The 13,937-nt window shown below is 39.0% G+C and overlaps 1 protein-coding gene across 6 annotated transcripts in view; it reads left to right on the top strand.

Moving 5' to 3' along the window:
* Positions 1-13,937, top strand: part of col11a1a (collagen, type XI, alpha 1a) — a 98,472-nt gene that overhangs the window by 53,544 nt on the left and 30,991 nt on the right. For all 6 annotated transcript variants that reach the window (XM_032551616.1, XM_032551617.1, XM_032551619.1 and 3 more), the window contains 9 exons: positions 174-218; positions 336-389; positions 536-580; positions 3,262-3,315; positions 3,509-3,562; positions 7,671-7,724; positions 8,214-8,321; positions 11,001-11,090; positions 13,636-13,689. In XM_032551616.1, the coding sequence (XP_032407507.1) occupies positions 174-218; positions 336-389; positions 536-580; positions 3,262-3,315; positions 3,509-3,562; positions 7,671-7,724; positions 8,214-8,321; positions 11,001-11,090; positions 13,636-13,689 (558 nt within the window). The remainder of the gene's footprint in view (positions 1-173; positions 219-335; positions 390-535; positions 581-3,261; positions 3,316-3,508; positions 3,563-7,670; positions 7,725-8,213; positions 8,322-11,000; positions 11,091-13,635; positions 13,690-13,937) is intronic.

Genomic DNA, 13,937 nt, shown 5'->3' with positions numbered 1-13,937 from the left:
TTTAATGTCTGTGTTAAGAAATAAAACCAGACGTTTGCTTTAGACAGTGCCGCAAATCCATAAGGTATTCTCTGATCGATGATATCGATTCTTGTCTAATAAATATCAGGAAAAAGCGTGGAACAAAGACAAACCTCATAAAACTGACCTGTTTCCTTTTGGCTATCCAACAGGGCATTGCTGGGAAATCTGGTCCTAGAGGACAGAGAGGTCCAACGGTATGTCCTCCTCCCTCGATGAGTTATTTATTGACTAATTATATACCATCAAACAATCTGAAAAACGTCAAAGACATCATATTAATGAGCAGTTTCTCTCTCTCTTCCTCTCTTTAGGGGCCTCGTGGGGCTCGAGGAGCCAGAGGTCCAACTGGCAAACCCGGTCCCAAGGTAAACCCGTCGCAACAAAACATGATTGTTTCACGGAGTCCAGAATTTCTGTGAAGTACTTTATCCTTCAGTCGAAGCCCATCTGAAATAAGTTTATACTCTTAACTAAATGTTGACCAACAGTGATGCTGTGCTGTGTGTTTCAGGGCACAGCAGGAAACGACGGCCCCCCTGGCCCGCCTGGTGAGAGAGTAAGTCCTCTACGCCCGTGTTTCGTGTCCGTGTTGTAAGTCTCAGTGCGCATTAATACACACTGACTACAAAATCAATCAATCAGCCAACGACAACCAGGGCTAGCAGAGAGCTCCTCCATACAGAGACACCTGGGGCTAACGGAGCAGTCTGAGCGCAGGTCTGATGCGCCATCTGCTTTGTGCTACAGCCGCGCTTTCCTTTGTTTATTCTCATCATTTGGTCTGATGTTGGTGCTAACCGGATGACTTAGCCCTGCAATACGGTGGCGGCACTCAGAACGTGACATTTGCTGGCTGCTGAGCTGGAGCTCCTGGCTGCCGTCTGTCTGCCTGCCTTAACATCTCCGTGAAGCCGTCGGTCAGAGCGTGTGGGGCTGGCTGAGGGCATGAAAGTGTGTCAGCATCCCTGATTTCTTTCCAGAACTTTCTTAAACCTTTTTTACTTCTTCTAACCCCATTTTTAAGCCCCCTTTTAATTATACTGAAAAAAAGCAAACTGAGTTTTCGATATCAACCCATGTATGGTGTGTTTTCTGGTTGGGGAAAAAAAATTAGATTTTTAAGTTCCAATCATTACTGATTAAGTTAAAAATTAATTGATTTTCCTTAAAGTTTTTCATTTTAAAACGTTTAATAAAAGTGAATCTGAATATGTTGCAGACTACAGTAAACCGTGTGTAGCACGTCTATTTTTTCCCTTTGGTGTTTCTCACGGATATTAAAAAGAGCTTTATTAAAAATAATAAAGAATTTAATTAAATCAATTAAATTGATCCCTGAGGTCAGGTCTTTATGTTCTATGCTTTCTACATCAATTTTTTATTTTGGTTTCCTGACATTTCCTTTAATCCAAATCTCAATAGTTGTATTCCCAGTGTTGTAATAAAGTGTATTTCTCCAAGAAATGAAAACACTCCCAGTCTAAACATTTCAGCCCTGGGTGACCCAACTCAGCAGGAAAGTTAAAGTTGCTGCACAATAAAAGTGTCCCAGCAGTGGTGCGCTGTATTTAATAACTTTCAGAGGATTTTTTTGTCTTTTCTTGAATTTCCAGCGTTGTTCTGGCGCTCTTTGATTTCACTCCGTAACAGAGGAAATGTGACATTCCGACGTGAATCCGGAGTCAAAATCCACAAAGGAGCGGCTTTGCCCGATAAGTCAGCTGCGGCATGTTCTTCGTTTGTATCCTCATTTGCATTTCAGCTCAGGATTATCTCCTGGTACTTCGCCTCAAGTCTCGTGATACCTCTTTGTCCAGTGAAATGCAATATTTTATTTACTTTTGTTTAAAGTTTGCTCGTAATACGACGAATCTTCAATATTCAAAGCTCAGTTTCTAAAAAAAAACAAAGAAATATTTTCTTCTGTTGATTTAAAAGAAAAATGTTTTTCCCCGAAGCTCTTTAAAACTTCCCAAAGGGCGCAGCTTGATAAGACACTTCTTGTGATTCCGATTTTGCAGACGCCGACAGGCGGCCATCAACCTTTTCAGCCCTGCGACTCTCTGTGGGCGGAGGGCAAGTCTGAGATTCAGTGACGTGACCTTTCACTTGGCTAAACTGGACGGTCATAAACTCCTCAGTCCTGACCGTTTATACCCTCTTGACTTGAAACTGAGCAGTTTATTTCAACATCTTTTGCATACACAACCACAGAACAGGTGAATAAAAAACAAAGCTGACGGCAAAGACGATATTTGGATCTCGTGTCAGGATTAACGTTTCTATTTTGGATCGCAAAAATCGAAGTCTGTTTTGTTTGACTTGAGCGTTCTGTAAAACCTCTGTTCTTTTCTGAAATGTTACATTATTTTTTACATATAGAGAAGCAAAAATATATTGAAAGAAATTCTAGCAGTTTATCTTTTAGTATTAGGTTTACTGGCTATTTAAAGAGACCCAGAAAACGGTTTGCTTGATCTTTTCCGCATTTTGTCACATTGCAACTTTAAACTTTATTGTTTTGCTTCGGTGGTTTTGATGACAGATCATACACAACATGGAAGAACTAAGTAATTATTTTACTTATGAATTAATAATGACTGATTTCATTGAATAGTATCAGGGTAGAGAGGACAATTCACAGTTATGCACTACATGTATTCTGGGTTGATCTGTCATCAATGGATGACTGTCGAAGTTTGAGGTTACAACATGACAAGATGTGAAGAAATGTAAGGGAAACGCTGCGTTTGTGAAACACTGAAGGTAACATGGAGTCTTTTTGTTATTAGCAAGAAAACTATTATGTGGTCTAGTTTGGCGATATCAAATATATTTTTATGTCGGGGCTTGATGAGAGGGAAAATGAGATGACTTTATTTTTATAAGCTTTATTACAATCTGGTGTTATATATATTATTAAGTGTACAAGGCCAGAAAACAACACACTAACATATGCAAGGTAACTCGTAGTTACTTCTCATACGTTGTATGAAAGAAAGCAATAGAAAAAAATTGATTTTATCACTCAGAAAAACACCAAATGAGATTCCACTATAGCATAGTATAGTGAGAAATAATTTTTGTCTGTTAATTGTACAGATTTTATTTGCTTTACAGAACGTTTGGTTGAATTGGTTATAATCCACTCAGCAGTTTTCCCAGTTTTTGCACTAACCCGTATTAAATACTGTGTAGTTTCTGCAGTTTAATAGGATTTCTGCTTGCTGGTTGCAGGGACCTCAAGGACCTCAGGGGCCAGTGGGCTTCCCTGGACCAAAGGGCCCCCCTGTGAGTAACACTTCTCTGGTTTCACATGAGAACCTCTGACAGGAACTCTCGATTAGCTTCTCTTCCGGATTCTGAGTCTTAACCGTCCGTTCATATTTAAACTCAGCCCTTTTTGTAAATAATCTGATGGTCAATAGTGTTAGTGTTGTTAGTGTGTAATACTTTTTCTTTTCTTTTTTTTTTTCTCCAAAAGGGACCATCTGGAAAGGACGGCCTTCCCGGACACCCTGGACAGCGTGGAGAGACGGTGAGGACACCAGAATGGGAATCTTTCAGTCACTCAATCCAAAATATGAATAATCTCATTATTTGTAAATGCGTTTATTGCAAAGATTTACTCTCTTTTTAACACAACTGCAGAATAAATCTGACTCAGTATATGATAGAGCTCATTGTTGAAATATTCATTTAGTATTATTATCATCAAAGGAGGCCCTGGTTACACCAGGGTAAAATAAATTATAAAAATGTATCTTTTATTGCAGCAACGAAATTTTCTGACATTTAAATTGATGTTTTTGTTGTAAGTGGAAGAAAAAGAATGCTGAGAAAAGATAGATTTTTAATAAAGTCGTCATTAGTAATTTATATGAAGTAAGTGCAGGTGAAATTTAAATATAAGTATTGTATCCTTCTCCTGACTTCTACCTTTGTACCTCACCATTATTTCTGATGCTGTAACCTCTCTGGAAAACCGTGTTTTTAGCTAAATGAGCAAACGTCAGGAATATCACAAAAAAAAAAAACCAACTGAACTTTAATTCAGGTTCATCAGATTCACTATAAATGGTGGCAGGTGTGTACGAAAGAAAACTGAACACTGGAATCGAATCAAAAGGCGATTCAACAAAGAACGGTTAAAAGGTGGGCAGACTTACGAGATGTGGCACTTTTAAACAAAGTTATACATTTTTCTGTCCAAAAAATGTTTTGTTTTTGACTGAAACAGAATCTGAACATGCGCATCATGGCCTTGTTAGTTTACGTTCAGGTTAGGTTTTAGTAGATTTTCTGTTTGCTGGTTTTGTAAGCTGACATGCAAACAGAGGCACATTTCTCTCAGCCGCTCTTCAAAATGGCAAAGAGGAGAGAACATGGTGTTCAACAAATGCAGATGTGTTAATTGGTGACAAAAAATGTCTACTTTTCTAGATTTGACCCAGTTGTGGAAAGGATGAAAAAAAAAAAAGTTTTATCTTTCTACCCGCATCCAAACAGGAGGTAAAAATATCCCCAGAACTCACTGTTAGACAAGTTTCTACTCTGCAAAAACACAAAATCTTACCAAGCATTTTTGGTCTCGTTTCTAGAGCAAATATATCAGCACACATGGAATAAGATAAAAAAATAACTTACAAGTAACTTTTCTGCAAGATATAGTAGTACTTTATATTAAGAATTAGTTCAATTGGCAGATTATTTCACTCATAACATGGGAAATAATCTGCCAATGGAACTAGTTCTTTTTTTAAAATTAATATTAATGAAATATTGCCTTAAGTGTTTTAAGGCTGGAGTCTTGCTGAAAAGCTTCTTGTAAGCCAGTTTTGTCTTATTTCAAATGTAACAAGATATTTGCAGTGGAAACTAGACTGGAAATACTGGATTATTTTTAATTTTTTTTGCAGTGTAGTGTAATTATTTAGTGTGAAATTATGTGAATACATCAGAAGAGTTTTAAAGACTTTTTTTACTCATCCGTAGGGTTTGCTTATATATATATGTTGATGCTGTGTGTTGCTTAGCAGAACTTCCACCCTTAAGGTAAAAGTAACCTGAAAACTGCTGCACTGTGCAACATGGATTCGTTGCAGCTTCCTCCAGCAGTCCCTGTTTACCCCTAATGACTAATATCTTTACTAAATCTCAAGTAAAGCTGCACTGACACGCCAGGAATGTCCCAAGGACTCCTGTATAAGAATTACCCCACTGCAAGGAAGAAAGAAAATCTGATTCGATCCCATCTTGCAATTGCTGCATTCCCCCTGCTCTCGTCTTCGATCCCTGCACTTAGTATGCGTCAGTGAACCTTTGCTCGACGAGTCTCTGAGGACGATAAATTTCACTGCGGGCCTGACGGATCGTCAACCCCGTTATTGGAGCTCCCGCTTCCGCCCGTCCCCTTACCTGTAGACAACGTAGCACACAACAAGTGAGCTCTTCCCTCCGCCGTCGCGCCTCGAGCCGTAACGATTGACTCCTAAGCGGCGTTAAGGGCTGCAGATTTACGTCCTGGTGAGCAGGCAGCACGAGCATCCAATATGAAAATGGATCGCGGCAATAAAGACGCTCGCAGGCGCCCCGATCCGAGCAAAACACTCCGAATTTCAGGAAGTGCAAATCAAGCGTCGACGCCCGCGTCTCCTCTGCGACGCCGTCGGCCTGAAGGCGCTTCATTGAATAATGCATCGCCCTGAATGACAAAAGCATTGTGATCAATAAGCCCGGGGACACACCGCGTGTCAGCCGGGATTGGCTTCCTGAACGCCTGGATCTAAGTCTTTCTCTGGTTTTAGGATGATAAGTTTCAAATCAACTTATCCTCTGAAAATTGCTTATGGATTTGAGAACTGAGGGATTGGGCGATCGCATCAAGCTGGAAAAGTCAGGTGAAAGTCAAAATGAAGAAGTCGGCATGAGCTCAAAGCTGTTAGTACAGTTAAACGACTTCGCTTTAGCCTCATCATTCTCAGAGATTAGGAGCAAAGCAGATCTTTAAAGTGTTTACTGGTGGCTTCCTGTTTGCTAAGGCCATGTGTGTGAGAATAGCAGCGCTTAGAGTTGAAAAAACACAATTTCCCAATTGCGGTGTTTCCGCTACACAAGAAACTCAATTAGAATCGCACGTGAAAACGTTTGTTCACACAATAAGTCAATAAAAATCATGTCAAGCCATCATCCTCTAACTACTTCCTGTCGTCGTAACACAAACTGGTGCATAATTGTCAATCAGAAGCAAAAATTATGCATCGCATTTAACATTTTTCAAATAAAAATCTGAAAAGCACAGTACGGGTTTGTGTTCAGCCCCTCTGATGCCGTGAAATGAAATCCTGTGCCTCAGAAAGTCACCTAATTAGGAAGTAGAGGGTTTCTTCACTGTAGAGCACCTGATATTGCGACTCGAGGGACGTAAAGGAGATCAGACCTTTGCTTTGATCCTGAGATCAATTAGGGACGCCAGACTACACGGCGCTCTCGAGGGGCCGCTGCTGCTGAAAACCGTTGGATTTGAAAGGTTTCCTGTAGATGCGCAACATAATTATCACCTGAGCAGAGTTTTTATTGTTCTAGCGTTTTCCTTACAGCTTAAAATCTCCTGAAGTTTCAACAGAGACGTCAGAATACTGTGGAAAGAAAGCAAAAGGAGTTCATTTTTGGAAAAATGTACCTAGCAAGAGGTTGTTTAACAAAGTACATTTTCAAGGGTCTTTGAAATTAGCGAAAGGCCTGAGGTAACTGTGTGGTTATGCCATTAAAATGCAAACCGAAATGAGTAAAATTGCCCATTTCTGCCCAATTACTGAGAATGTTGTGGAGTTTAGAACCGAATGCTAATGCATTTTGCTACTGAGAGGCACTCTTGTCCTTTTCAATGTCAAGTGTAATTTTCTTCTCTTTTATCACAATTTTTACTATTTTACTGTCAGTCTGAACTCCTTACGCTGCATGTTTGATACATCACAATAAATCTCCAAGTTGTTTTGCTTATTTCGCAGTCACATTTTTTTTTTATATCCAGCGTCCAACAACCCGGAGAGAACAAAAACCCCTCTGAATCCTGAAAAGTCTTGAATATTGAACTGATTTCAGAGTTTTTTCCAAATCAGTTGAGATTCTTATAGGGGGGGGGAGGGAAGAAAACAAGGATCTCCTCTGCAGAGAACAATATAATGTATCTAACATTGAAACATAGACATGTACTGTCATCATCAGTTTGGCTTTTTGTTTTGAATGCAAAATATCAAATCCTACACAAGAAAAAAAGCCACAGTTTTAACAGCTGATGTTCATGTTAACATATTTTAACCTGCTCTAATTCAATTTATATACTTGATCTAATTCATATGTATTGGCTTTTAGGTCAAAATATTCAATGTATGTCATAGTGGTTTATCTCATTTCCAACATGCATGGTATTCACGTTTCATCTCTTGTTAGATATTAAATGTTTTATCGCTTCAAAACGAGTTAGCTGAATTATAAACTTTTCTGTTTCTACGTTTTAAAATAAAAACTGCTTACGCTACTTACAGATTTTAATCACTATTGAGTTGTTTTCAAAATTTAGGACGCCAATATTAAATATATAACAAATGTACAGTGTATTAAACCAACATCCGTTTTGATTTCAGGGTTTCCAAGGAAAAACTGGGCCCCCAGGACCAGGAGGTGTTGTTGGGCCTCAGGTAAGAAAGATTTTCAAACCACAGGTTTATTATTTGTTATATATCAGTTTCAGCCATTTTATGTGACCAACTGTTGTACTTATAAAGGTGTTTAGCTGTAAAGGAAGCACCTTATATTTGAATATTAATTATTTAAATAGAAGAAGAGAGTGTAGCGTTGGCTCAAAGAAAACCTAAATACTGTTGTGATAATTTAAGCATATTTTCTTCATTGTAAGTGAAAGTTTGTCCACAAACGGACAAACATTCATGAATGTTAAAGTGTAATTGATAACTTTACCAAGGAGATATTTTCATTCCTCAAAAAAAAATGTTTGCATGAACATCATTCAGAAAATTGCGCAGATACGCTTCCCCAAATTTCTTCGTAATGCAAAACGCATCATCCATCTGAGCAGAGGTCTAATGATGAAAGTCCTGTATCGCTGATAGGAGTGAGTCACGTTGTGTTGAGCTAAAGGTAATGATCTAAACATGTGATCATCTAAGGGACCCACTGGAGAGACCGGTCCTGTTGGTGAGCGCGGACATCCTGGACCCCCAGGCCCACCTGGAGAGCAGGGTCTTCCGGGTGCTGCTGGCAAGGAGGGAGCCAAGGTATGGTAGTAGCATAAAATACTAAAAATATACGTATGCAAACAATAAATGTCAAAGCTATGTAAGGAAGATGCCTAAACATTTGGAGATTCATATTAGATGATGCCATAAGTGTGTTTCATAGGAGATCGGACAAATAAAATGAAAACTGTTCAGTGTGTGACTGAGTTTAGATGTTATGAACACTTCCAAAGAGTTATGACCTCTTAGTCTCATGAACACTCAACGGGACAACTGGATGTTCTGGAGTATCGTCTCTAGAAAGAAAGCAAAACAGAGATTCGGATAAAATCAAATGCACTATTCTCACTTTTCCTTTCTGCTCAAGCAGCTCAGATCTTTTCACGTCGTTCCCAGTCAGGCGATTTAGAAGAGCCCATTAGCAGCGGAGAACACTTTTTTTTTGTAAAGCAGAGCCAGAGACCTGAGACCAGCCCCTCACTGTCAGGAGCCTCCAGCGTGGCCCCGCCCCTACGCCTCTCTCTGAGCTTCTTTTTTTTAAATTTTCTTCCCATCTCCCCCGAGCGGACAGTTTAATCAAGTCTGTCGGCTCAATCCAAACCCCGAGCCACTCGCCACCCCGCTTCTCTCCCACCTCGTATGCCAGTGTCACTTTGGCGAGGCCTCGGCAGCAGAGACCAAATCGTCTAAACCCTCTCAGGCCCACTCGTCTGGGCTTCACAGTGTGCAGATAAAGTCAAAACACACACACACACACACCCACAATGGCAGTTTGGTGAATTTTTTTTCCCCCCCACTTCATTCAAATATCATTGCTTTAGAAAAGCAGTAACTTTTGTGGCGCTTTTTCTCCCCTCCTCCCCCCCCCCTTGGAACAAAATATAAAAGAGCTGTTAAAATAAAAACTTTAAATGAGAATGTATGAACAGTACAGACAAAATGGCTTCCTTTTTAATATATATATTTATACTTTATTGCGTTAATGAGTTTTCATTTGAGTCCAAATCTTTTTCTCTATATGTTCGTTGACCGAATGTTCACACCGTGGCTGTTTGTTTGAAAACACTGATAGATTTGGTAATGCCTCTTCATTGACTGTGCTGTAGCAGCGCTGATGAATAGAAAATAATACATGCTCCAGGTAAATGCCACTAATGGGCCATTAGGGTTTGCTTGGTGCTTTTGAAACACGTACGCCTCTATTCCTACAGGAAAATCCAAAGCCATTAGTTGATGCACAGTCAGTGTTTAGACATGGAGGACATAATAAATATAGAGTCTTTGTGGACTTGATGATCTTTGTGAGTCCTGCGTAAGTAGAATTGAGTTCAAACGCACCAGATGCAAGATAAATAAAGATAATATGGACAGTAATTCACTACTAGAAACAAAAAAAGTGAAGTTGCATTAAACCTGCGTAGAGTCACATCAGGTAAATTTGAATGTGTTCCGATGAGACTCGTTTTTTAGATTAAAATTAGCTTTTGAAAATAACCATATGAAATTATGCTGTTACTTTTATGAATACCAAATGTAAACCTTCTCACTGGAGAGCGTTCCATCGGATATTTTGTCATGGTAATAAATGTAACTCATTTCATCTTTTTTGTTGTTGTTTTTCTCATTTCAATGCGAGTGAATGCGGTATATTTCAGTTGACAACTTCTTTTAAGGCATAACTGTAGTTTGTGTGGCTTACCTGAAATAATCGGTAAGAGCGACTCATCATTCAGCTAAAAACGTCGTTCTGACATTAGCCTTTAAAGTTAAATGTTGGTCTTGAAGTTTGGTTAATCAACGTAATAAAATTAAAACATAAGAATAATTAAGAGCTGATGTAAAAAAAAAAATCAATGCAAATTTCTCCCATTGTTGAACCTGTTTACATGTATTTAGTATAATTTGCTTTGTGAATCTCAGTAAAAAATGAAATAGCAAAAGCCACACAAATGTATTTATTTCTTTTTTTGATGATTAGTGATCCATTTCTGGGTTTGTCGTTTTGCACAGACTTTACCTTTTTTATTCTGGGGACTCAGTTGAAGAAAAACAAACAAAAAAAACCCAGTGATCTCACATATGAGTCGCCAGCTACTTTAAGGTCGGCTCCATGGCAAAGCAACAAAGAAGAAATAAACTTTTGAAACTAATTCAGTAAAAACATTTTAAAAAAATCTTAATTTGTACTTTACATATTCCCTGTTGTGAATCCTCACCGGTCGAAATATGTCGACTTCTGGAGCTGATGTGATCAAAGGCAATCTGAACTGCTTTAAAAAAAAATTAAATAAAATAGTCCTCTGCACGATGATGAGCAAAGAATGGTGCAAAATAGCACTTGATGCAAATATGAAATGGAAAACTCCTTCTGTCTACAATTGGCAGCTTTTTTTTTTTTTTTTTGCTGCGCCCTCCCAGTCCGTGCCGCCCTGGGCAGAAACCCACGTCATCAAAAGCAGTAACTGTTTAAACCAAACAAGTGGCTGCAATCTAGAACTTTTCTTCAGATAGTGATTCTGTGAAGCTTTTGTCAGACATTGTCTTAATAGTAGCTCACAGTTGTCGTACATATGCAATAAACATTTAAACGTTGATATTAATATATGATTCCTTTTCTTCATCCAGTCATTTTTTTTTTATATTTCAGCTTATTTCCTGCCACTTTGTGAACAATAATAATAATAATAACAAAAAAAAAAACAATTTCTGTGGATGCAGGGTGATCCTGGACCGCAAGGCTCCCCTGGTAAAGACGGTCCGCCGGGCCTTCGCGGCTTCCCCGGAGAGAGAGGTCTACCCGGTGCCACGGTAAGAACCGGATTTCGCCCCCAGCTATCCATCACAGTTTTTCTCCAAATGCGCCTGCTGGTAGAAAGTGATGGACCACAGCTACATAACAAATGAACCCGCACCTATCTGGAACTCTTCACTTCATTAGGGGCAGCAGCCCTGGAATGCACTTGCAGCAATCAATCCGGTGGGAGGAAATCCAAAGTGACATCTAACAAATGAACAGGCACTGCTCCTGCACTGCTCCACCGCCGCAGAATCCACGGCTTGGACCGCTGCAGTGGATAATGGGCCTCCTTTTTTCTTCTTTTAGAGAACTTGGGATTTGTTAGGGACTTATTTTTTTGAAAAGTCTTTTCCCCAGTTTAACTCAAGGACGTCTGTTGCGTCGTCATTTGTCAGTGCCAGCGCTTTGGAAGGCGCGGCATTTTGTCGCCGCATGCATTATTTAGTAAATAAATTAAGTCAAAAATGGTGGCAATTAGACTTGAGTTGGTACTCGGATACACTGTCGGGGAAGCAAAGTGTTTCCTCAAGGTCAGCCGAACTCAGCAGGACATGCGGGCCCGCCTGATTGTTTCCTGCCGTCGTAATTTAGCCCAGCATGCAGCCACAGCCTGCAGAAACTCATTACCCATACTGCCTTGTGCTGCTCTGGAGCTCACTGGGGAGCTGCACACACATACAAACACTCGTGCATGCATGCAAAGCACATGTTGGACAGTGATAGATATGTAATAAAGCACACTCCATGCAATGTTGTTTTTTTTTTGCCACACAACCACAGAGGCAGGAATATGGATTTGAGTCGTTTACACGCTCTCGCATGCAGTACGGCTTTTAAACATTTGGATGACTTCTGAATTTTTGCCACCTCGCTATAAATTCTGCGTCCAGAGAGCAGAGATTGGAAGAGTACCCAAAAATTGTACTCCAGTGAGAGCAGCAGTCCTTCCAACATATTTTTACTCGAGTAAAAGTAAAAAGTAGAAATTACTCACGCACCGGTAAAAAAGGTATTTGGTTGAAAGTAGCTGATCACATTATCAATGGTTTAATATTTAAAAGTGACATCATCAGATGGACCAAAATGTAAAGTTAAGTGGAAGTTTTGGTTATTCGAGGAGCAAAATGACAAAAAAAATAACAAAATCAGGTAAAATAATTCTTTTCCAAATCCGTTTCTTTCAACATAAAACTTATGAAACTCTTAAGTTGACTGGTGAATTTTAGGTTAAAACATATTTGCTTGATATTCTGTGGATAACAAACAAACAAATAGATAATCCAGAAATGTTACTCAAATAAAGAGTAGCAACACTTCATAATAAAATTACTCAAGTTAAAGAAAAAGTACAGTATAGTAAAAATACTTCGTAAAAGTATTTTTTCCCCCTCAAAATGTCACTCAAGTAAATGTAACTAGTTACTGCCCAACGGTTCCAGAGAAGGACATGTACTGTATAAAACATACCATGTGTATTTCACTTATAAGCAAAATATACTTGTTTGAATTTTAAAAAATAATTCAAATGTTCTTGGACTTTTAAAAAGTCCTTCATATCCAACTTCACACCTATAAAGTTAACATTTTGTTTCTCTTTAATTAAGTAAAATCAACACAATCTGATAAGAAAATTACAACTTTAGTCAAAAGAGACTAATTTTATGAATAGAATTTTAATAGTAAGTCAACTTAATCTGATTAAGTTTCTTCATACATTGATCCATTTTAGTCCCAAAAGTCCAAGATTGAGACTCATTTATATGTAGCTCCAACAACTTAGACGAATTGAATTCTAACAAATACCACAACCAAGAGTGGTGGTTCTTTTGCTCCTCCTTTTGCCACACCCAAACCAATAAAAATGGAATAAATCATCTCTATTCCCCATTTCCATTGCCACCCTGGGCAACCGCCCATTAAGCCACTATCTAATTTTTTTAAAACCTTTCTCATGACTCAGCTTCATAATACTAAGAGATTTTGAAGAAAGCAATGAGAAAGAGCTCCAGTAATTGCCTCATGTACCATTCCTCCATCTTTGTTTCAGGAGGAGGAAGTCCCCTCTCCCCATTTTTAAGTTTTATAAACACACGTTAAAAACAGCTAAGCCAAACAGCATTTGTTAAAGTCGAAGTCATTTTTCTGATTTTCAGTCGGACTCTCTTATGTGTTAATGCACCAAACCTATTTCAAACATTCTCTTTATATGAAGCTGTTCAAGCCAACTCCATAAATTGAGTTTTATGATGATGATGATGATGATTGTCAACCTCCTTACTACTCTTTTTTTTTTTTTTGGGGACTTTCTATTCGAGCCAGTGTTTCTGCCAGAATGAAAAAGTCAATCGTAATTCACGGCTTCGAACTCGGAGGGTGAAAAGCTCTGAACTTTCTTCAGCGCTCATTTCTTGCCGTTTTGGGAACCAGAGGCAGACAGTTGGAGCTCGACTGGCATTTAATGAAACCCTGTGCTGAGATCCAGCATGGAGGCTGCAGCGTTATTACTGGCAGATGTGGAGATTGTGACGGTCAGTTTTGTTTCTCTCTTCATTTCAGGGCCCATCTGGTCTGAAGGGTGGAGAGGGACCCCAGGGTCCACCCGGTCCTGTTGTAAGTACTCTGGTTTTTACTCCCTGAATTAACTCATTAATCCATGTTAAAAGCGTCACTAAGGTTTACAAGTGCACGTTGCTTAGAAACCTGTACTTGTTTCTAAGCAACAAGTACAGGTTAGTATCATTTAGATTAAAAAAAGATCAGTGGTGCGTGTTTCAATCCATTTCTGGCTTCTGACTCAAAGATAAGAGTGTGATAAATTTATCCACTTGTCAGGTTTTTTTAATATCGTCTAACCTCGT

The sequence above is a fragment of the Xiphophorus hellerii genome, chromosome 21, assembly GCF_003331165.1.
Source record: "Xiphophorus hellerii strain 12219 chromosome 21, Xiphophorus_hellerii-4.1, whole genome shotgun sequence".
Lineage (NCBI taxonomy): Eukaryota > Metazoa > Chordata > Actinopteri > Cyprinodontiformes > Poeciliidae > Xiphophorus > Xiphophorus hellerii.
The sequence above is the reverse complement of the archived record's forward strand: the minus strand, read 5'-3'. Positions and strand labels throughout refer to the sequence as shown.